The sequence below is a fragment of the Pseudopodoces humilis genome, chromosome 2 (genome assembly GCF_049639895.1).
Source record: "Pseudopodoces humilis isolate 2021_Gansu_Grassland_sample_001 chromosome 2, ASM4963989v1, whole genome shotgun sequence".
NCBI lineage: Eukaryota > Metazoa > Chordata > Aves > Passeriformes > Paridae > Pseudopodoces > Pseudopodoces humilis.
In genome coordinates this window covers 68,613,830-68,635,498 of record NC_142201.1, presented here as the reverse complement: position 1 = coordinate 68,635,498, position 21,669 = coordinate 68,613,830, and the positions used below count along the sequence as shown (strand labels likewise).

The following is a 21,669-nucleotide window of genomic DNA, read 5'->3' as shown; positions in this document are numbered from 1 at the left end:
AGAGCAGTGAGGAGCATCCCTTTCCCAAGAATGCAGGAGATAAGGCAGCTCTTCTCTCACAAAGGTCTTTGGGTCTACAAGTTATCTGCAGGACAGGCTGTAACTCTGTGGAAGGCAGCAAGGCATGTCAGGGGAACAGGATCTGACTCAAAAGCAAAACTGCATGAGCTTGCGACAGCTGCCCGAAAATACCTGGGTGACTAAGGGAAGAAGAATGCTGAAAGCAGGGGAGTTCCATGTGCTCTGTTTGACTTCTTCTCTTCTTTTGGAAGAGCACTAAAAGCAGTGTTTTTTCCCCCAATCCTGCCTGTTGCAGCTGGGCGCAGGAGCGCTGAGTGGCAGATGTTACATTTGGCATCTTTCTAATTTTCTTCAGTACAGCTCAAGTGCTAGGGATCAGAGGGTTGGAAATGAGCTGTCAGAAGTTTAAACTAAAGGAGGCTGGATTTAGACTAGATATAAGGAAGAAACTTTTGCACTCAGAGTGGCGAAACACTGCAACATGTTTCCCAGGGAGGGCATGAAGGGCACGGATTGTGCAGAGAGGAGTGGATGCCTCATCCCTGGAAACATTCGAGATCAGGTTGGGCTGGGCTCTGAGCAACCTGACCCATCTGAAGATGTCCCTGCTCATTGCAGGGCAGAAGGATCTAGGTGAGTTTTAAGGGTCCCTTCCAACCCACACTATTACATGATTCTATGAAGTACACTTAAGAAAGGTAATGATGAACTTCCCTTAGTTTGAAAAATTGAATCAAAACACCTACCTGGACCAATAGGTTAGATATTACATTAAATAGATTATCTATTATACAGATTGAATTAGATATTAGATTAGCTTACTCAGTGTTTTAATTAGAGGAAATTAGGAGCAATGAGAAAATTATTCATGTCATTTACCAGTGGTTAACTGGTCTGGAGTCTAATGAACGTCACAGGCTGGTATATCCAGACATCTGCGTGAACATGCAATGAGAATCATCCATGAGTTTTCATCCCCTATTTTCCTGTTTTTGAAGCAGGGGGATCCAGTGGGTGTCATCCCAAAACAGATGATACCTCAATTTAGAAACACAGGGCTTGAAAGGGATTCCCAAGACTTTAATTCCAGTCTCCTGGCAACAGACTGTTTGTTTTTGTGAATAGCTCAAATTTTTCTTGTTTCTTTGCAAGTAACTCTCTGTTGCCCTTTTTTAAAGGAGGGTAAGTTTGACTTCTGGAAGTGTCAAAAACTGAGAATGGAACTGGGGGCATTGCAGAAATTGAGACATTAATTAGAAGAAGCTGTGTTCACCTGAGTCACAGCATGGCAGGACATGCAGGTGAGAGGGAAACAGTCGTTCCTCATCAGCGAGGAGAGCGGGAACATCCTGCTCCATCAAAGAGCTGTTCTGGATCAAAGCCCAGAAGGCTGCTAAGGCTTCTGGGAGAGTTTGTTCCCATCTGTCCCCGGAGGTTCCTGGCACTTCCCTGCCATGGCTTTCTGACAGAGCTGTTTTGCTAGGGAGATTCCTAGCACGCACCTCCTTAGTACCTGTACTCTGCTGCATCAGGCCACACATCCCATGACCTCTCACTCCAAGAGGATCCTTGCTCTCTTGCTGAGCTCCTGGTGCAGCTGGACTGCCCTCAACAGACTGGTGTCCTGCTGACTTTTGTTACCATTTACAAGCTGTTTGCTTCCTGGAAGGCCTCCAGAGCTGCTTCTCTGGCATCAGTTCAAGGTTTGCTTTCAGCTCTAGCTGCTCTAAACTTCAGCACACAGCTCCATTACTAGTGTGGGACCGAGGGAAGGTATTTGGTCATGAATTTTGGCTAGAACACAGCTGAGCTGTGTCAAAAGAATTGTAAGCTCCATGACTGCCTTTTCCAAGGCAGCTAGCTGCTGATGGAGTAGCAAGGAGAAACCTATGGCCTCACACAATCCACTGGAGCCATGATTTCAGTCAGCCATAGCAAACCCCCACTCAGTTTCTGAAGGATGGGCTCTGCCCTCTGTTAGATGGCTGGCATGTTTGCTTCCAGCCAATGCTGCATCCACAGATGGAAACAGCCTGGACAGAGGTCACTTGTGTGGGAAAAATGCTGGATGGAGAATACGCCTGAAGTTGTAGCTTACTCCTAATGTAAGATTTTTATTTATTTTTTCTTTTTATAAAAGCTTCCTGTCTTCATCCTGCAGACACAGAGTGCTCAACCATCAGACAGAGGACACATAAAGTGTTCCTAAGATACTTTAGGTCAGAGAAAGCAGACATTTGCTCTAGATGCCACCCAAGTCCTCTAAGGACCTTACTGGTCCTCCTATAAGGGGGCTATGACACACGTTGTTGTCCCTTGCCCCAAACTCAAAGAGCTTTCTTGAGAAGCTGGTGTTTGCCTAAGATTTAATCTGAGAGAAGGAATACCAATTGGTTTGTTACTGTACAGTGATAGGAGCAGGAAAATCTGTCAAGAGAGGGAAACCGAGGGACTTCCATCTTACAGCTTTGGGGCCAAACCTTCTGATTTCCTGGATTTTATTTCTCATGGACTCCTGCTCCAGCAAGCAAGATGCAGCAGCTCTGACCTGTTGAGCCCCACCAAACTGGGTTGGCGTGCTGCTGCAGGACTGTATGGAGCTCTGTGAGAACTGAAAACACCCATGGGTTCCTCGTGGGGGGTCAACACGACCAGCTTGCCTCTGACAAACAGAGCTTCTGGTTCAATGTCATAGTTCAGCTATGGACTGATCCAGGTGCCTGTAAATATCCACTCAAATAAACAGGATGCCCAGTTTGTTCCTTTTTACACTCCTTTATGGTGCATGAGGAATATAAAGGAAGATAGAAGCTGAATGGTTTGCTTGCTTGGGGGACAGGAGAGGGGACATATTTGAAATTGAAGTGGATATGGTTTGCTTGGTTAATTGGTCCTTACACTCAGAAATCTGACTTCTGTGTTGCCAGAGTCAAGAATTCGAGGAGAGCTCAGAAAATGAATGCTTGCTAACAGAGAGCAAGAGACCTGGAATGGGGATGTTTAAAATGTGTCATGTTTGTTTGTATATCTCTAATGAACTTTTTGGAGAAAAGAACTTCCATGGACATCAAACAGTTCATATCAGTGAGGGCAGCTCTCTTCCTCAAAAGTCCTACAGGCAAGAAAGAAATTTTCACACTTTCAGCATTAAAAAAACTCAACCCACGAAGCACACTACTGAAAGATTACAGGGTCTGCCCCAAATGTTGCCGTGCCTGGGCTGGTGCCAGGGGCAACTGTGTGCCACCACTGCAATAAGGAGTCCTGGATTTTGCCATTCCCGTGTCACCCCAGCCCCGTGGGCACGGGTAAATGCCAACAAAACCACAGCAAGCAGTACCTCTTAAACCCTCAGATCCTTTGTGATTAATTTACTTATTGATGGTCTTTCATAACTGTGTGGTCATCTTTTTTCTCACTGCCATTAATTATTCCTGGAAGCAAATAAAAGGGCCCTCCGATATCTCTCCCTCCCACTCAGCACAGCCAGCTTTTCCTTAGGGAGAAAAAACTTGTGCTCGTTTGCAGTGGGACAATGCCGACTTTTGAACCTCTAACCACTAAACAAACAAACCTTGCGCTCTGCTCCACAATCCAAACAGGGTTTATTGACAGGCGTATCGCAGCAACGCGCAGCAGCTCCGGCAGCAGCCGGGCTGGGATCAATGCTGCGGGGGTGGCCCCGGGCGCCAGAGGACATCCTCGAAGGGGCGGCCCCGCCCGGGGCTGCTGCCGCCCGAGAGCCCTCGTGTCTGGGGACAGCGCAGAGGGAGGAGTGGGCCGTGGTGCCTGCAAAGTCCTTCCAGCTTAGAGCCCTGGTGCAACTACTCTGCGCTGCTTTGGGACCGGGGCTGCAGAGCCAAGACCCTCGACTGGGGTGCAGCTCAGCTTTGGTTGTCCCCAGCAGCTCCTCCAGAATGATCCAAGGACCCTTTAGAGTCAGAGAAGGATGAATCCAGCTCCTGCCTCCTTCTGATCAGGAGCAAACCGTGGACATTGGACTCAGCAGGACGTGCTCGGTGTCAAGGCCATGCGTAATGAGCATTACTGCTTTGGGGCTGCACCCGTGCTTCCTGGCCAGGCCCCCTTCAGAGACCACGTATGCAGCAGAAAAGCAAGCAGGTTCTTTGCACTGGAGCTGCTGCCTCCCACCACGGTCTTGTCCCAGGCACAGGAGCCCTGGATCAGGTTTGCATGGCCACATGTCTGCTCTAGGACTGCCAAACCCTGGCCCTACAAGGCACGGAGCTACATGCAGACAAAAGGCAGTGCAGAGCTTTGGGGCTGATGCCTTCTATATCCCCAAGTTCCCTTAGGCAGGGACAGCAGCCTTGTCAGTAGGGTCTGGCCCTGACCAGACCATTCTCCCCATGCAGTCCTGTAGACACTGCTAGGATTTGGCTTTGGCTTTCAGCAAAAAGATAAGGAAAGCTTCAACAGCAAAAAAAACCCGAAGTGCCCCAAAGAAGGCAAATGGAATAGCTTAAATAAATGTGATGACCAAAACTGAACAGCATGGGGTTAGATCCTGGGCAAGTCAATTATCCACATAATGTGTTTGGGGCTGGACAGCGCTCCCATCATCCCTGCTGGGCCCAGACCCACATCTGCTAGCTCCACACCCAGCCAAGGGCACTGGCTGCAGCGTGGCTGCTCCAGCCTGGCCTCACTTCACAGCTGGACTTCTCCCATCCCTGAGTGAAAAGTGGCAAACAGCCAGGGTGATTTGGCCAAATCAGCTGGACTTTCCTTGTTTCCATCTCTGCTTAAGTGAGTATTTTGGCCTCTCAGGGCTCTTTGAGGATTTCTGTGTCTGATGGAGCTGTGATGAAGCCTACACAATGCTGATAAAATCAAGGGAACTTTGAAAAATCAACTGAAAGAGCCCCCCACAACAAGACAGAAATTTCAAGGATGTGAGAAACAGTGTATAGTTTAACCAAAGGGACATTGCACGCGCAAACAAGGCTCCTCACTTCGGCGTGACAGGACACCTTTTTCAGAAGACACTAAATTCTTTCAATTTCTCTGCACTGCAGCTAATAAATCTGGATGGATGACTATCAGCACTGGATTTATGGGCTCTTTTACAAGTGTCTAACATTAGGCAATTCACTTCTGAACGTTTAAACAGTGTCTTATCTTGTCTGCTCTGACCCTCGGGGCAGAATGAACATTTTGGATATTCATGGTTGCAAGAAGAAAATGAAGTAAAATATAAAATAAAAAAAAACATGTGCTTTAATTTTTTTTTTTCCTGCTAAAATTCATCATTAGCCCAACAACATTGCAAAGGTCTTTTGGACCGATCCCTGAGATATACCGGGGGTTGACTGGCAGGCAGCGCCCCCACTTTTTCTAACAAATTCCAGGGTAAAAAAATGCACCCGAACATAATAATAATAATAATATTAATAAAGCGGTGCACACGCTTTCCCCGGACGACGAGACACATACACTGTACACCTGTACACACGGCCGGCCCCGCAGGGCGGTGTAGTGCATCGGGGGGGCCGCTCCCGCCGTGCTCCCCGGCCCGGCCCGCTCCGCCGCGTCCTCCCGCAGTCCCTGCGCCGCTGTCCCCGGCCGCTGTCACTGCGGGCCCGCGGGGCCCAGCCCGGCTCCGGCCGCCCCCGCCGCCGAAGCCTGCAAGGAGGCGCTGGGGCTGAGGGGCTCCGCGCCGCCGGGCTGCGCCTGCTGCAGCTTCTTCTTGTTGATCTTCCTCTCCTTCGCCCGCCTGTTCTGGAACCAGATTTTCACCTGCCGGGAGGCGGACACGGGAATGAGGGGGGACAGTCGGCCGGGGATGTATCCCCCTCTCACGGGTTGTCACCGAGAGCGCATCCCAACCCCGCGCGTTCCGCCCCTGTCCCGCACGTCCCTGCCCCCGCGCATCGCTTTTGGGACAGACCTGCCTCTCTGACAGCCCCAGGTTGGAGGCCAGCTCCGCTTTTCTCCTGATGGTGATATAGCGGCTGTAGTGAAACTCCTTCTCCAGCTCGAGCCGCTGGTGGTCGGTGTAAACGACGCGGTACTTGTCTTTCGTCCTGGTTTTAACTGCGGAGCACAAAGCCAGGGTTGAGAAAGTCAAAGCCAAAGGGCAGAGCTCAGCCGTCCTCTCTGCGGTGCAGAGCGATCAGGAACGATCCTATCCCACTCTCCCGGGCTTGCTGCTCGCCTCCCCCTGCCCTGGGCTCTGCTGAGCAGCAGAGGAGGAGACGTTCCTCAGTTCCTTGGGGACATGGGACATCAATGCCAGGCACGCCGGCGGGAGCAGGCTCCCAGCCCTGGCCCTACCGCACACCCCTGCCTTGCACGGGGACACCTTTATCAAAAGGTTTATTACCAAAAGCTTTAGAGCTTTTGGTTTTCTTTCGCCTTCCGTAGCGACAACAAACATTTTATAGGGAAAGAGGGAAAAGGAAAGAAGAAAGAAAGAAAAGGCCCATTCATGGCACAGTGATTTCGTTTCTAAACAGCGACCTAAGGATGGAGAATCGGGAGCGGCAGCCGGGAACCACTCGTGAAGCTGCCCAGCTCCCCCTTTTCTGCTACGGCATGGGGGCTAAAGGGATTTCTTGGGAAGCCTGGAAGTGTGACGTGGAACTTCAGAGATCAAAAAAACGCAACCCAACCCGAACCAACAAAAAAACAAACAAAAAACCCCAAACCAAGCCAAACACCGAAAACCCGACGGAATCCGAGGGCGAATGCCAGCTAGCAGCCGGTGAGAGTGCATCGCCGCAGCCGCTGATCTCCTTTTCCCTAGCGTTTCTTGTTTAACTGGTTGTGACCCCGGCCCTCCCGTTCTCCAGGGAGCCGAGGCGGGGAGTCTCTGCCCCAAGGTGCTTAATGGCTAGTAGGCTGACTTTGTTCAGGTAAACTCTCTGCAAACCACAACAAAAGCACCCTGTAAAGATACAAGCCTGACCAGAGAAAACTCCCCAGAGCCAGTGAATAGGGAACACAGTCCCAAACAATGCAGGACAAGGAGATCTTATCAAAGAAAAACCCTTCTCAAAGCCTTAATGACAGCCACATTCTGTTTGAATTACCACTACTGAACAAATGGCGGCAGGCGCTTTCATCCCCCCAGCTCTGCACATTAACATAAACACTGGCTCCAAAGGCAGAATTTGAATGGAGACAAGGGACCGGCCACCGCCGCACAAGCCCAAACTGTGGGAACACCACGGGCTGCTGTGGGAAGCGCGGTGGGCCTGTAAGAGTTCCACCGCCACCGGGGCCCGGGACGTGGCTGTGGCAGCGGTCGGCACCGGGGGGGGCATCGAGGCTCTTCCCCCGGGGCGCGGCGGCCACAGGCGCAGCCGGGACTCCCTCTCTGCTCCGACCGGGGTGCCCCTGCCGGCCCTGCCGTCAGCCACGCAAGGCACGGGATGAGAGGGGAACGCCGTAAGTCATTATTTACTGCGAAAGTCGCCATCCTTTTTTTTTCTTGGCCAGTACATATAAATATTCTAAAAATAAATTAAAAAAAAAAAAAAAAAGAGAAAGAAAATAAAAGTAATAAAAAAGGAAAAAGAGGAGATAGTAGCCGTGGAAGGCGTATATCAAAGCGCAGGACACGCACGTCCCCTAGCAGATGCACGGTGGGAATGAAAGAGGGTCTGCGGGGGTATTAACATGACAAGGGAGCGCGGCGCCGGCTGCAGCCTGACCCGGGAGGGCACGCCCTCGCACGGCCCGGCCCGGCCCGGCCGGGGGCACGGCCCGGCCCGCAGGGATCGGGCTGCCAAGTGGCCGCCGCTGTCGCTCGGGAGGCCTGGCCGCACGGAGACCTTAATAAAGGGCAGGCGCCCAGTGACTCAGAAACAAATGCGGAGCGACACCGGCCGATGATTTATATGACTATAATTGGTTATAAAAATCTTCTAAGTGGCTATAAGCAGGAGAGCGGAGCAGGGGGAGGAAGAGGGAGCGTTTCCTCGGGATCCTGGCCGTTCCACCCTGCTCCGCCGGAGCTCACCCCGGGCCACTGAGGCCCCGGGCCCGGCGCCGCTCCGGCCCGGCACTCGGCGGCGCGGACGGGCTGCGGGCAGAGCGCGGCAGTCCTGCTGTCCAGAGGACCGATCCTCGGGCGGGTTTGCTCCGGGGACCTCTCCCCAAATAAAGGTTCTGCCGGGCTGCCCGGCGTACGGGGAGCCGGGGGACTCGTCGGCAGGGCAATCCCCGCCCGCCTGGCCCCGGCCCGCACTTACCCTGGCTGCTGAGCGGGGGCTGCGCCGGCTTCCTCATCCACTCGCAGAGGCCGCGGCGCTGCCCACCGGGGGAGAGCGGCTCGGGGGCGGCGCTGGCGGCGGCGCTGGCGGCGTTGAGGGGCTGCATGACCCCGGCGGAGCAGTGGGGCGCGGGGCCGGCGTGGTGGTGGGCGTGCGGGTGGTGGTGGTGGTGGTGGTGGTAGTCGGCGGGGCTGTAGGCCATGGGGGCGGCGGGGGAGCCCCCGTTGAGGCCGTGGACGGCGCCGGCGGCCGGCGGCGCCCCTTGGCCATAGGTGCCCCAGTCGTCGCGGAGCGGGGCGGCGTAGGGCGCGGGCCAGGCCGGCCCAGGGGACTGGGCGCCGTCGAGGTTCACATGGTAGCCGCCGTAGTCCGCGTACTGCGGGGCACCAACGAAGTTCTGCGCCGCCAGGTTAAGCCCCCCCGAGTGCCGCACCGGGCCGGGGTACATGGGCCCGTCCTTCTCCAGGAGGTAGCTCACGTACATGCTGGCGGAGCCCCGGCGGCGGCTCTCCACATGCTGCTCGGGGTTCTCGCCGCGGCGCGCCTGCTGCTGCCTGGGGCCGGGCTGCCCGGGGCGGGGAGGGGGCAGGCGGAGGGGCCGCGGCCCCGCGCTGCGCTCCGCGCTCCTCCGCGCTCCCGGTCCGAATCCAATGGCCGGCAGTCCTTACATGATTAACGATTGTTTACAAGGCTGTATTAGTAATGGCCCAGACACACCAAAGGCAGGTGACGTGGAGAGGCGCTGGGTATATAGCTACTACCCCTAAAAGACGATTTGCATTTAAAAAGATAAGGAGAGGGCAGCGACCTGATCACAGCTAAATATTCAAGCCTTTATTGTTTAAGAGCTTCCTCCTTCCATTGCAACCTGGTGCACTTTAACCTCCAATCACAGGTTCAAAGGATGAAATCAAGAGACTTGCAAAAGACAGAGAGGGAGATCTAAGGGCGAGGGTGGGAATATGGGAGCCGTGTATCACGGCCGATCTGTAGGCAGCACTTTAGCCAGCTCTTCTCTGTGCTTTGGGATTGGGGGTGGTGGGGGAAGGGGCGGAAGAGGAGGGAATTTTGATTAAAAATCCACAAAGCCATTTTGTCTTGGTTGTTTTGAGCAACAAACCCCATCACGACGGCCTACTGCTTTTTTGTAAAACGCTTCCCTCCCGCTCCCGCTCCCGCTCGGTCATGGGCGATGAAGGCGAGGTAAGAGGAGAAATCCCCCCTCTCCAAGGGCGCTGTGTCCTTCCTCCTTCTGCTCCTGCAGTGCTTCGAGGTCGGGCGCGCCCAGCAGGTCCGGGAAAGGACGAGGACAGGGGGTACCATCGTCTAAAACACCTCTGCCCTCAGACCCACCGCTGGAGACAGGCTGGATAATCCTGTCGCCCGGGGGGGGGCCTTGTGACCGAGGCAGGGGATGGTTCTCCTCGAGGAGGGAGTCTGTCACCTCACTGGGCGGTTCCCTCGCTGGAGCGCGGCCGAGCCCGCGGGGAACCCGACGGCTTGTCCCTCCAGGCACACTCACTTCTTCCCTCCCCAACTCCTTGGAAACCCTCTGGAAATGCTGGCTCTGGAAGGGCGGCTCCCAGGCAAAAGGCAGCCGGCTCCCCCAGCCCGGTCAGTCCCCTTTGAAGAGGCGACCCCCTCTCAGCTTTCCCCCTCCGCTTTTATGCTTTAACTTTTCACCCTGAGCGGGGACAATGCGAGACGACGTTTGCATATTCGCATCTTTTCCCATGACACAGCGAGGAAACCTTTCACCCGCCGAGAAAAAAATGGATGGGGACGGGAACGTCCCCCCATTTTCCCAGGACTTTTCGCCGGTGAAGCGCAGCACCGTCTCAGCCGTTCTCACCGGCTTTCCCTGTCCCGTGGGGCGGCTGCGGCTCGGTCCTACCGGGGCTCCCCGGACGGGCCCCGTGCTGTCCCGAACCTTCGTGTCCCGGCTGTTACATACGGAGATCCACGTGCTCGTGTCCCAAGGGTGTTTTTCCTTCCACGTGGGTGGCTGTTCTGCACACCGAGGAGTGTCACTGAGACGGGGCGTCCTGCAGCTGAGGGCGGATTTCAGATATCCGAGTATATTCTCTGTAAATATCTGCAGAGTAAAGGCAGATATCCCGAGTCCATTCTCTGAAAATCTCCCTCTCCTTCCCCCCATTCTATCGTCCCTTTGCCGCTGAGCGTGGGGTTGACGCGGAGCCACGCCAGCGTGGGTGATTCAGTGACCTCTCTCAAAATGTCCCAAGGGATCCAGTGTCAGTGGCCCCTGGAGACCAGGACGCTCAAGTAGGAAAGGATGCAGCATCTCTCCTTGGGAAGACGCCACAGACGGACGCCTCGGAGTCCCTGTGGATGTTCCGGATGCGAGGAACGGGGTGTCCCCACCCCGCACATAGCCGCGAACTCTTGTGCCTACACCGTCACTTGTTCGCAGGCTGTCGCAGGTGGCCGCGGTTGCAACCCTACCATAACACCAGCACAACAGCAGGGATGCAGAGAAGCCTGCCAGACGCTTGCTCTGGAGGGAATTTCTCTCTCTGTTGGCTATTCCCACCGTGACACTTTCCCCGCGCCCCGGCGGTGGGGTAGCGAGGAGAGGGGAGCGGGGCTTGGAGCTCCCAGCGCTGTCTGAGCAGGAGACTGAAATGTCACTCTGGAAAGGAAATGCTATGTCCCTTCAATGTAATCGCCTCTCCCGATAAGCACCGACAGAGCCGATCTATGCAGATGTGAATTTGATGATGCCATAAACAGAGAAAGGGGCCATTAAAACGACAAAACTCTGGATATATTGTAATAAAACGCGCTACCACCCTGATCAACCCCGAAATAGCCCTCTTCAGTGTCTAGGGCTCCATCAGTGAATCCCTGGCAGACAGGTGGCAGCTTTTGCGGGTGAGGCCCGAGCTGGCTGGGCTGGGGACCATCAGCCGTGGGATCAGATGAGAGTCTCGGGGCTCCGGTGAAGGAACAGGATAAGGCTCCGAGGCAGCTCCGTGATTACCTGGAATAGCAACTAGAGCGCTGCTCCGGTACTTTGCCATTCTGACAGTGATCCCAGTTGCCTCACCTCCCCACTACGGGGAGTACTTGGGAAGACGGGGCCCCACCAGCCGTACCCTAACCGGGGTCGGAGGCGTGATGGAGACGAGTCCCGCTTCCCCGCGGATAAATGCTTCCAAGCATCCTCCACGGCTGTGCAACTGTTTCCCAGACCCGACCCATGGCGGCTGCTGGGGATGGGGACACGCTGCTCCGGGACACTCTTGTCTTAAAATAAGGGGGATCCCGATCCACTCCTAGATGCCTTTGCGGCCCTTCGGGCTTTTTGTTGTGACTGACACATGATTTGTTCCTCTTCGACCCTACCCAGCTATCGGGACCTCTCAAGGAGGTTGGGGACAGAGAACATATCTCTCGTCCGGGTTTCACTGTTTTTTTCCCCTCCGTTCTGCCTGCTCCCTCTCTGTTTTCGTTTTGGGTTTTCCCGCCAGCTCCGGCTCAGAGCTGCAGATCCGAGAGGAGTGGGGACCCTGGGACCAGACCCCCACACCGGAGCGTGGGAGAAGGCCTGATCTCTCCCTCTTTGCTTCCTCCCACATTTTTCCTATTTCGTTAGATCCTGAGCAGGGAACCGCAACCCGACGCCTCTCACGCTGACAAGAGCCTGATGGGGGACACCATTCCCGGGGAAATATCTGCCGCTGCCTCTCCACGCTGACCTCGATATTTTCCCCATAAAGCTATTTCACCCAGAGCTGCCTGCTAGGCAGAAGCTGGACTCCCCGCCTTCCTCCTTCCTTAGCCTTACTGCTTGATCTGAAAAAAATAATTTCCGACATTATTTCGGGGGGAGCCAGGGCAGCGGCATGGCTGCGGGGCAGTGCCGGGGCCAGGGCGCCCTCGCACCCCGGGCAGGCGGGGCTCGCATCCCGAGCGGACACCTCGCTTGGGGCCGACCCTCATCGTCGCCTCGGGCCTCAGGGGTGACGCGGATTGAGGGATAAAGGGGTCGAGCATCGCAGCCCGAGGACTCCCGTCGCAGGTCAGAGATGTCCCCATAAGCTCCGGGAAGGGTCGAGTGCTGTGCAGCCCCCGCGATCCCTCCTCCACAGACCGCTCCCACTCGGCGGGACCCCTGTGGGGATGCAGATTCACAGTCTTTATTTCTACTTGTTTTGTGGTTTAAATAATTTATTTTTCTGTGATTTAAGATAGTCTCGGGGTGGGGGAATCTTCCCGTCTCCCTCCACCTTAACGACAAGGAACAGGGAGCGTTGTTTGCAAGGTAAAGAAAAAAAAAAAAAAGCCAGCTTGAAAGCCCTTTGGCGGCCATGGAGAGAGAAGGGAAGGAGGAATCGTGTGTTAGTTAGTCCGACCTGTGGAATTTATGACTCCCCCTAAGCACAGACATGATAAGGACTTAGAAAACATCTTGGATCTTTTCAAGCCGGCAGCCCCCGAGGCTTTGATGTAGATTACCTTGCAGAATAACCCAATACTTTTATCGTGGGGTTGATACTCGTTTAAGCACATGCCTCTAGGAGGGGGTTAGATGCTGAGCGCTCGCTCCCGAGCGGATTGGCGTTGCTGGGAAGAAAGCAGGCGGGGAGGGAAGGTGGCACCTGGTGCCTGTCCGGGGCACAGCCGCCCCGCACCAGCACCGCCACGGGCCGGCCCTGCGGCCCCGGCCAGCCCTGCCTCTTTGCACAGGTGCTGCCAGGCCTGAGTTCACATGGCCCTGTTTCGCTTCAGGAAACAGGAACGTAAACAGAGAAGGAAAAAAAGTCGTATGATACACCGCAGATTTCTGCAGCCAGAGGCTGGTGAGGGTGTCCTCAACCTCCCAGATCCAGTGGCTGGCACGCCTCTGCTGACCAAGAAAAAGCCTTGGTTGGATTTAATTTCTTTACTTGACTTTACCTTATTTTATCGTTTTTAAATGTCACAGAGGAAGAAGGCCGTACCAGGGCTCCCCGGATGCCCGCAGAGCCCTTGTGCCCGGGCCCTGCTGGCATGATCCTCCTGGGACGGCCGGGACCCGGTCCGGTCACGGGAGCCGTGAGTCACCGGGCAGTGCGCACCCGCAGCACGGCCCCGACGGGCGGGGGCGGTCCCTCTGGCCCTCTGGGGGAGCCCAGGGCTCTGTTGTCATCACCCCTGCCCCCCGAGAACTCCCCCGCCCACCCACGGACGCTCCCCACGGCACGCAGGACCGCTGTTATCTCCCCCGGCACGGGATGCAGCGGCAGCGCGGTGCTCCCCAGCCTCCCGCTCTCGGCTTTGCGGGGCGGCACGACCGGCACGGGAGAGCGAGGCTGAGGTTGCCTCTCGGTCTCCCCGTCCTCGCCTAGAGCCACGTCACTCCCCGGGAAACTGCAAGCTGGTGGGATGGAGCCGCTAACACGAGTGTCATCTCCCGTGCCGAGCAAAACACCGAGTCTGAGCTGTAAAATGGTTTGCACGCATTTACCACCAGCGTGCCTGCCCCCGTGCTATCTCCCCCTCCCAAGGGCAATCTCAAGGCTGATGCCCTCACCGCTTTCCTCAGAGATTAATTTTCTATATTTCCCAGCTCTGAAACCTTAGCAGGGAGATGATGCATGCCCCTTGGGTGTGTTATCCCCATCTCCACAACACGTGCTAGTCTTGCTGACTTTTCCCCACCGTTCCCTCTTCTCCAGGCCCTTCCATGGCAAGAAGCTATTGCCCCACACCACTGTCTCCCTCAGCCTTGCGCTCCTTGGCAAGCCCAATCCTACAAACCCCTTCAGTGAGCAGAGGCACAGGGTGTTGCTGACCCATGTAGGTGGTTTGTTGTTTGCAAGACCATAATTTTACACATCCCTGAAGGGCCATGGTGCTTTTTGGATCATATTTTGTGCTAGCAAATGCAGGAATCCAAAGCAGAGATGTGTCAAGCACTTCTTTGGCCTGTCAGGGAGCAGGCCAAGGCTCCCACATGGAACTTTTCCTTAGGATGGGGCTGTAGGAAGGCAGAGGAAGACTCATCTTTCTCCCCAGACAAACCTTTACTCTCTAACCCAAAACAGCCCTTCTGGCTCCAAGGATAAATTGGTACCTGATTGCTCTCCCCCATCTCACATTTGCTCTCAGCTATTTTATTCTAGTTCCTGAAAGGGAAAAGGAGTCTCATTACATTTTTTTTCTGGCCTGAAAAGAAGCCCCAAAAGGAGCTGAAGGTAGGGCCAGGCAGATCCAGAGCCAGCTTCCCAGCTGTGGCCCACACTCCCTTCCCCCAGGCTCTTCTCCATGACTCAGCTGCCAGGGACCAGCCCAGCCCTGCCTCAGTTTAGCCTCCTCACCAAGGGCAGCCCTACACACAGGAGGCTTTTCCAAAGGAGAACCCAGTGCACATCACGTAGTCACTTCTCCAAGAGAAGTATGTTGGAAACTAGACCTAGGCATCTCTTTCTTTTTATGATCTGATGCCTCCAAGCCTCCTCTGAACAGGGGGCAGTCACGGCACTGGTGGGACTGGAGGGCTGCCATTAGAAGTAACTTCTGTGCTTTCTTCTGCCAGAAGATGCATAGAGCATGGAGAGGAACCCTAGTGCACCTGGCAAGAGGCTTCTCTGGGCACCAAAACTAAGTGTCAGAGCTTAGCTGTGGCACAAAGGACTGCGAGTAGGTGTAGGCAATACATGGCAGCAGGAGTGGGTCCCTGTCAGGATCTCCTGTCTGTTTTCACCCCAGCTAAGCATTAAATTAAGCATTAAATTAAGTATTAAATGGACTGGATCCCACACCAGTCTATGTGCCTGAGTGGAGGCGACCACGGGAGCACTGCCACTTTTCCATCTCTCTCCACAAGCAGGTTTTCAGAATTCCTTCTCATCTGAGATCTGAGCCAGACTGTGCCCCAGGGCACCCACACTTCTAGGAGTGTTGCTCTATCAGTTTTCTGGCACAGCCTTAAACATTTTCATCTGTCAGTGACCTATAAGGCAGGATCCCTACCCTAAGCAGCTGCACTATTTTTCTCATTACAGTGCATTTCAGGAAGCATGAATCCAGCCCAGGTCTCAGACAACCTACCTGGAAGAGCTCCTGCTGGGGCCATTCCACAGTGCTGGGATGCTCACCAAGGGTGAGAAGGAGATGGGCTCAAGTTCCAGCTCTTTCTGAAGCCATTTGAGGCTTTCTCAACCACAGATCTGTGTGGGTCTTTCTGTGCCATTTTTTTAAAAAGCTGCTTTTCTTTGCATGATTTAATTAATTAGCCAATGACGCAGGAGGGAATGTGGCAGAATGGGAAGCCTGAGCCCACTGAGATTTCATTCTGTGTCTGGGAGAAGGGGGCTGAGGTTTGGTGTATCCAGCTCCATGGGAAGCCACTCATCTTCAGTGTACTTTGATTCTTTTGTCCCTGAAATAATTTCCAGCAGAAGTTTTGACTCTTAAAATACAATCTGTCTGCAAATAGCTCTAGAATAGCTACGACCTTGGATTTCTTCATTGCCTTTCACAGTGCCCCCATGAACATGTGGACTAAAAGCCACTGCTAGCACGCATGACAGGGTCACTTCTGTTCTTCTTTTCTGGTTTAACACATGGTTGACCCAGCTTCTCTCAGAGGGACCCCACAGAGCCCATCCTAGGCATCCCAAACCCAAAAGCATGACGTGTTGGAGGAGTACCTCCAGTGTCTCTCGATCGGGACAGAGAAGGGTCTCTTACATTTTTGGTCCCTGCTGCCTGTGACACAGGGACATGCTTGTTTGGTAAAACTCTCTGAGGAGGGGCGGGCAGAGTGGTTCGTGCTCGTACTGGGCTTGTCCTATCGATGCTACGAGGTTTTGGCTATGGAATCCTTTTAACCGACAGCCTCATCCCCAGCCGTACTCTCCGGGTCTCCCGTAGCTCTGCTCCAGAGATGCTAGGGCGGCTGGCCCAAGTCCCCCTTCTGAGGGGGGCCAGCCGCGCTCCCTGTCCCCCGCCCAGCGCCCCTCGGCACGCTCCGCCCGGCAGCCGCGGTGGCGGAGCTCCACCTAGCGCCGGCTGCGGCCCGGGAGCATCCCGGGCATCCCGCGGGGAGAGCTCGGCACAGCGCTCCCGGCTCCCACCTGCGCTCCTGCAGGTAGAAGGGAAAGCAAATTCGGGCAGATTCCCCAGCGCCATCCTGTCTTTCAGCTCGGGTTGTCAAATTATCTTTATTCTTATTTCTGTTACTGCTATGAGGGAGAGCTCAAACGTCCTTTGCCCTTCAGTGCTTTTAATTCACCTCAACCCTTCTATTGTTCTTCTTGCCGGATTAATGATTACTGAATGTCTGTCAGTCTGTGCCTAACTTAAGGAATCCACTTTATACTAAAGGCATCTCTGCTGGAGGTCTTCAAACAAGTTTAACTCTCTCCATTCACTACAGAGGAATTCATCACTTTCTCCTGACAACGTGCTTCTGGAGACACAGCTTAGGGGTCTGGATCCTAATGAGAGAAGTGTGGGAATTTCCCTTCAAGAATCACGAAGCTGATCCATAAATAGAACTGTCTGTGGCTCTGAACAAGCCTCAGGAGTGGACCACGACTTTGCTAAGTTGTGTTGGAAGCATCCTGGAAAGAAAATGTCCTAACAGAAATTATTTTTCACTCAATACCTCCTGTAGCTTTGTTCCATCCATCTCTTCTGTGTGGAGAAGCAGATGCACAACTTCCCACACATTCAGCCCTTACAGGAGGGTTTTTCTCCTGATTGCCTCCTGATTGCACTTCCTCACGGAGTGCTGTGTTGCCTGAGCTGTTTTTCATGTGTGAATCATGAGAAGTTGTACTTGCTCCAAGGTTCTCTATTTGCCTTTATATTTCCAAGTCTCAGCTCAGAAGGGATGATGGGGCCAGATGATCCATGTCCAGTTCTTTTCAAGTTTTGTGGATAAACATGTGACACGACTCCCTGGCATGTTTTTAAGTACATGGGATTCCCATCTGCTCCTCTTTGGGCCAAGTTCGCATCTGCTACATTTCTAGGGCCAGACAGGCTTGGAAGTGACTGGTTCAGCATTAGGTTCCTCTAAATTTGAAGGCTGAAAACTCCTGTCTGCACAAGACACTCAACTCGCACTGTCCAGCCGCTGCAGGCTGTGTGCTAACAGCCCTGGACAGTGACATCTTGCAGATGAACACTTTCAAACTGTTATGGGTATGTTAAAAATAATACATGATTTCCAGAGAATGCAGTGTTAAAATTGATTTCTGTTTTAATATCTCCAAACTGCTCTTCATCAGTTTGTATCTGATTAAAAAAATCTGATGATTCATTGGTAATTATTAACAACATTAACAAAAATATACAAATCATTATCACTGTATTGCAACATTATTTTCAGACAGTGTTAGTAAAGAGCAGCTCAATTTCTGTGATAGCATATTCCAAACAGTTATTAATTTATAAGACATGCCTCTGAAAAATCCTAACTGAAGTTAAGTGAACCTTGTAAAATATAAAAGAGGAAAAAACTATTAATCAATATATTCTCATCTTGATCCACCGTGATATAGACAAATGTATCCTATTAGTCATGATGAAAGTTGCATTTAGAAATTCCTAAGTCTCATAATGAAAATAGCTGTGTTTTAAACTATACTGAAAACACATCAAGCCTCTGGATATTTTCCTGGGAGTCAGTGAGAAAGTTAAAGAGACATACTTTCATTTTAGTGCAGCAGTGTTCATACACCCTGGCTGAATCCTGTGACTTTGTGAAGTGATGATAGTACACTCCTAAATTACAGAACATAATTTCTTCAAAATGAAACTTTTTTTTTTTTTTTTTATTTGCTATTAAAACACACAAAGCCCCATGAATGGAATTAGGTGTAACTTATCTGAAGGGAGACTTCCAACTGGAGACTGCCATCTAGAGACTGCCACCTGGATTTTCCTGACCAGGGAGGTAGAAGGTGTATCACTCCTTCTGGTTACTTTAGGTGCTTATTTTAGGTAGAAAGGAATCCCTCACTCTGAGTGCCCATCTCTCGTCAGCAGTTGCAGAATGTAGCCTGGCTGAGAAGAGGCCACATGAGTAACTAAACCTTGATAAAACGAACTCACCTGAACTGAACACACATCAGCTACTTCACAGCCCTAGAGATGTCCAGGGTAAGACAGTTACACTCAATCAAATAAGGAGTTCCTTGTGAAACAAGACTGATGGAACTGTAGATTGTGGACATCTAAAATTGGTGACACCAATGGGGTTTTTTTCCAACACTCACTGACATCTAGAGATGAAGATGTGAATGGCACTTCTGGAAATCACACCAGCTGTCTTTAGCTGTGTAGTTGATGCTTGTAAACATTGATGAAAAAAAATTGTGGGTATCTCTCATGTTTGCTTGCAATGTGGCAAAAACAGTATGAATTCAATACCTTGATTGGGCACTACTTACATAACACCAGGAAAAGAGATACTCAGTTGGAGAGAGGCAGCAGAAAAACCCCATCTTGCTATAGATGTGTTTGCTGAATTCAAATAAATGAATTACACCTTCTTTCTTCTTCTCAAAAAGTCACATAAATATGGACTGGCCCACAAGAAATACAAACAGTGCAGCAATTGGTTACAATCTCTTTTCTTAGAGCTGATAAAAAACACCCTACACAGAGTTTATGACAATACTGAGACCATATCCACAACCCAGATTATTTTTCAACCTGAGGGTCTTCATGCTGGAGCACAGCTGGGGACAGCAAAGATTCCTCATCCCTGCTTACACTTGGTTTAGCTTTGATGCTGGAATGGCGTGTTTTCTTCATATTATGGTAAACCTAGAATTGGGAAGAGGAAATAAAAGATGTCTTCTGTTATTATTTATTGTATTTGGAAAACTGCTCTTCTCCCCATGAAGCAGGCACTGAGAAATAGATTATCTAGTCCAGAATGGATACCCAAGTAGGAATTGGTGACTTGGAAAGGAATTGTTTATCCTCCATGAAGAGGAGATAAACATCTGGTATGGATAGAACAGGACTTCCTCAATAATAATAATAATAATAATAATAATAATAATAATAATAATAATAATAATAATAATAATAATAATAATAATCTTTATTATTTTGACCTCTGAGAACAACATACAACATTCTATCTGCGAGGACATGGCATGGTGATCCCTCGTGACCCTCTGGCCCATGCTCAGCTCCCCTCCCATGGCAGCTATCAGCATCACCAAAGCTGACTGCAGCACAAGGGAATCCTGCTCCCTCAGCACAGGCTGAGAGACTTCAGCTCTGCAGAGACCCAGTGCAGGCAGTGGGAGGGAGGAAGGAAATCCTCAACAGGAAGGCCAGGATTCCTTCTGATGGCAGGAAAGTATGCCCCAAGCTCTTACATAGATCCATGGCCAATGTATCTATAACAGAGTTGTGTACTTCAGTCAGGAGACTGTCCCTCAGCTCATTGTGATCTGTGGAGCTGCATATAAACCCCACAAAAACCCAAACCCAGACATTGTTCACATGTTCATCTTCCTGTGTTTACTCACTGGTCCTTCTGCCTCAGCCAGCTGACAGGCCAGAGAGGAAACCAGGCAAGAAAAAGAGGGTCTTTTCCTGGAGTCAAGGGCCCAACAGGACTGCATCATGGCATAGCTGCAGAAGCAAAGACATGACACAGAAAACATGCTAGCTCTTGGACTCTCTGTGACTACATGGAGTTGCAGGACTTGAATGGGGAATCATGGGGATCTGAATGGTTTTATAGAAAGAGGCCTGAATTACAGTGTTGCATCAGTGGAAAAGAAGCAGAAAGATAAGGATAAAGGGTGAAATGATCTTACAGTGACTTAATCAGAGTCCTTAGTAAAATCTTCATTGTGGTATGACACGTAATGGCATGACTTTTTTTTCTATCTTCCATAGAAAAAAATGTTAGGAAGACAATGCCTGCCTGTCACTGGGGCTAAACTTGCTTCTTGTGGACTGTGTAGTCTTATGTAAACTTTTCACAGCAAGTCTTTTAATGTAATTTGATATCACATTTTTTTTCTGAAATGTAAACACTGCCTTAGAAATAGCTTTACTTCATCAGGCATCAGTGCAGCACCTGACTGCTGAAGTCCTGTGCAAAGTTACTGGGACAATAGGGTCCCTGATATTTAACCACTCCTTAATCCATAATCTTTCATGGATCAATCTGTCATATTCCCTATACTTTTAATGCCATTTCAGACTTTATGTGGTGAGGATAAGAACAGTGCAGTGTCATAGCAAGGCACTCTGTCCCTAGAGCATCTATGAAACGCCTGCCAGAATTGCTCAGCCAACCCAAAGTCCTTCCCTTTCCTCCATGTTCCAGACCTCATAATTCTCTGTCACCTTCTCTTCTCCCGTTCCCTGGGGGCCACCTCTAGGCAGAGTCCACCCAGACACAGAGGGACAGGCTGAAAATAATGTGCTGAGAGAACAGAATTAGCTTCCCCACAGCTCTTCCTTAGAAGGGTATTTATCTAAGAGGATCCTTAGCCACCTGGGACTGAAACAAACTTGTTTAAGCTGGTAAACCTCGATTAAAAAAAGAAAATTTAGGAAAGGACCCACCAAAAATTTAGTTAATATGGGAAAACATAGCTTTTTGGGGGAAAAAAATAAAAGGAAAGAAAAAAGAGAAAAAACAAAAGGAAAAAGAAGGGGGGAAACCTGTAGTGAGAGAATAAGAAGTTCCCTGGGGAAAGAGGGCACAACTAAATAAATACAATGACTTAGTCCCGTCAAATACACATAACCTTTAGTGTTGATCATTTCTGTTTTAGAACAAAATGAGCAGGATCAGGCAGCCTTTGTTAGATTTAGAGGAAGATCTCATGTTTTGCAACTAATTTTGGGTGAGATATAGTGTACAATAAATAAAAGGTCATTCAGACAGTGACTTAGTAAGTATAAATTCTCATGCTGTGCATCACTTGGAAATACACTTACACATCTTTTGTAGCATAGTATGGTTGGTCCATTTTAAATCCACTTTGTATTAACTTGTAGAAATTTGTGTCAACCTGAATACCAGGGTAAGGATTTACACCTGTGGAAATGGTTGGAGAATATGTGTTAATTCAGAAGCTGCCAAAACCAAACCCCTCTCTTTGTACCATTGCAAAACATACCCAAGGAGAATATTTCCCACAGCAGTATCCCATACGACCAGACATCACTCTTCATCGTGTATGTCCCCTCGAACAAGCTTTCTGGAGCCATCCATTTGACTGGCAATCGAGCCTGTGCAGACAGGGGGATGGAGGCCAGGTCATGCTGTGACACAGGCTGTGACACAGTCTTTCTAGGTGACTCACTGTGCTTCTTAATACCAGCACGATAGATTCAGGTTTGCTGTGTGCAAAGCTGTGTCTCTGTCAACAGTCCCTGGACATTCCCATTGCAGAGAGAAACA

General features: G+C 51.4%; 2 protein-coding genes across 2 annotated transcripts in view; both read right to left on the bottom strand.

Annotated features, from left to right (window-relative positions):
• Positions 1-5,239: 5,239 nt before the first annotated feature.
• On the bottom strand, positions 5,240-8,952 carry CDX2 (caudal type homeobox 2). Its single transcript, XM_005516763.2, has 3 exons — positions 8,241-8,952; positions 5,933-6,078; positions 5,240-5,781 (listed from the first exon to the last, which is right to left on the bottom strand). Exons 1-3 carry the CDS (start codon positions 8,743-8,745, stop codon positions 5,614-5,616), a joined length of 819 nt encoding a protein of 272 aa, XP_005516820.2. The 5' UTR covers positions 8,746-8,952; the 3' UTR covers positions 5,240-5,613.
• Positions 8,953-17,600: 8,648 nt separating this feature from the next.
• Positions 17,601-21,669, bottom strand: part of FLT3 (fms related receptor tyrosine kinase 3) — a 43,765-nt gene continuing 39,696 nt past the window's right edge. Inside the window, exons 21-24 of the mRNA XM_014263290.2 lie at positions 21,386-21,497; positions 21,204-21,303; positions 19,772-19,877; positions 17,601-19,052 (exon numbers count right to left, since the gene is read on the bottom strand). Coding sequence (XP_014118765.2) covers positions 18,927-19,052; positions 19,772-19,877; positions 21,204-21,303; positions 21,386-21,497 — 444 coding nt within the window. The 3' untranslated portion in view covers positions 17,601-18,926. The remainder of the gene's footprint in view (positions 19,053-19,771; positions 19,878-21,203; positions 21,304-21,385; positions 21,498-21,669) is intronic.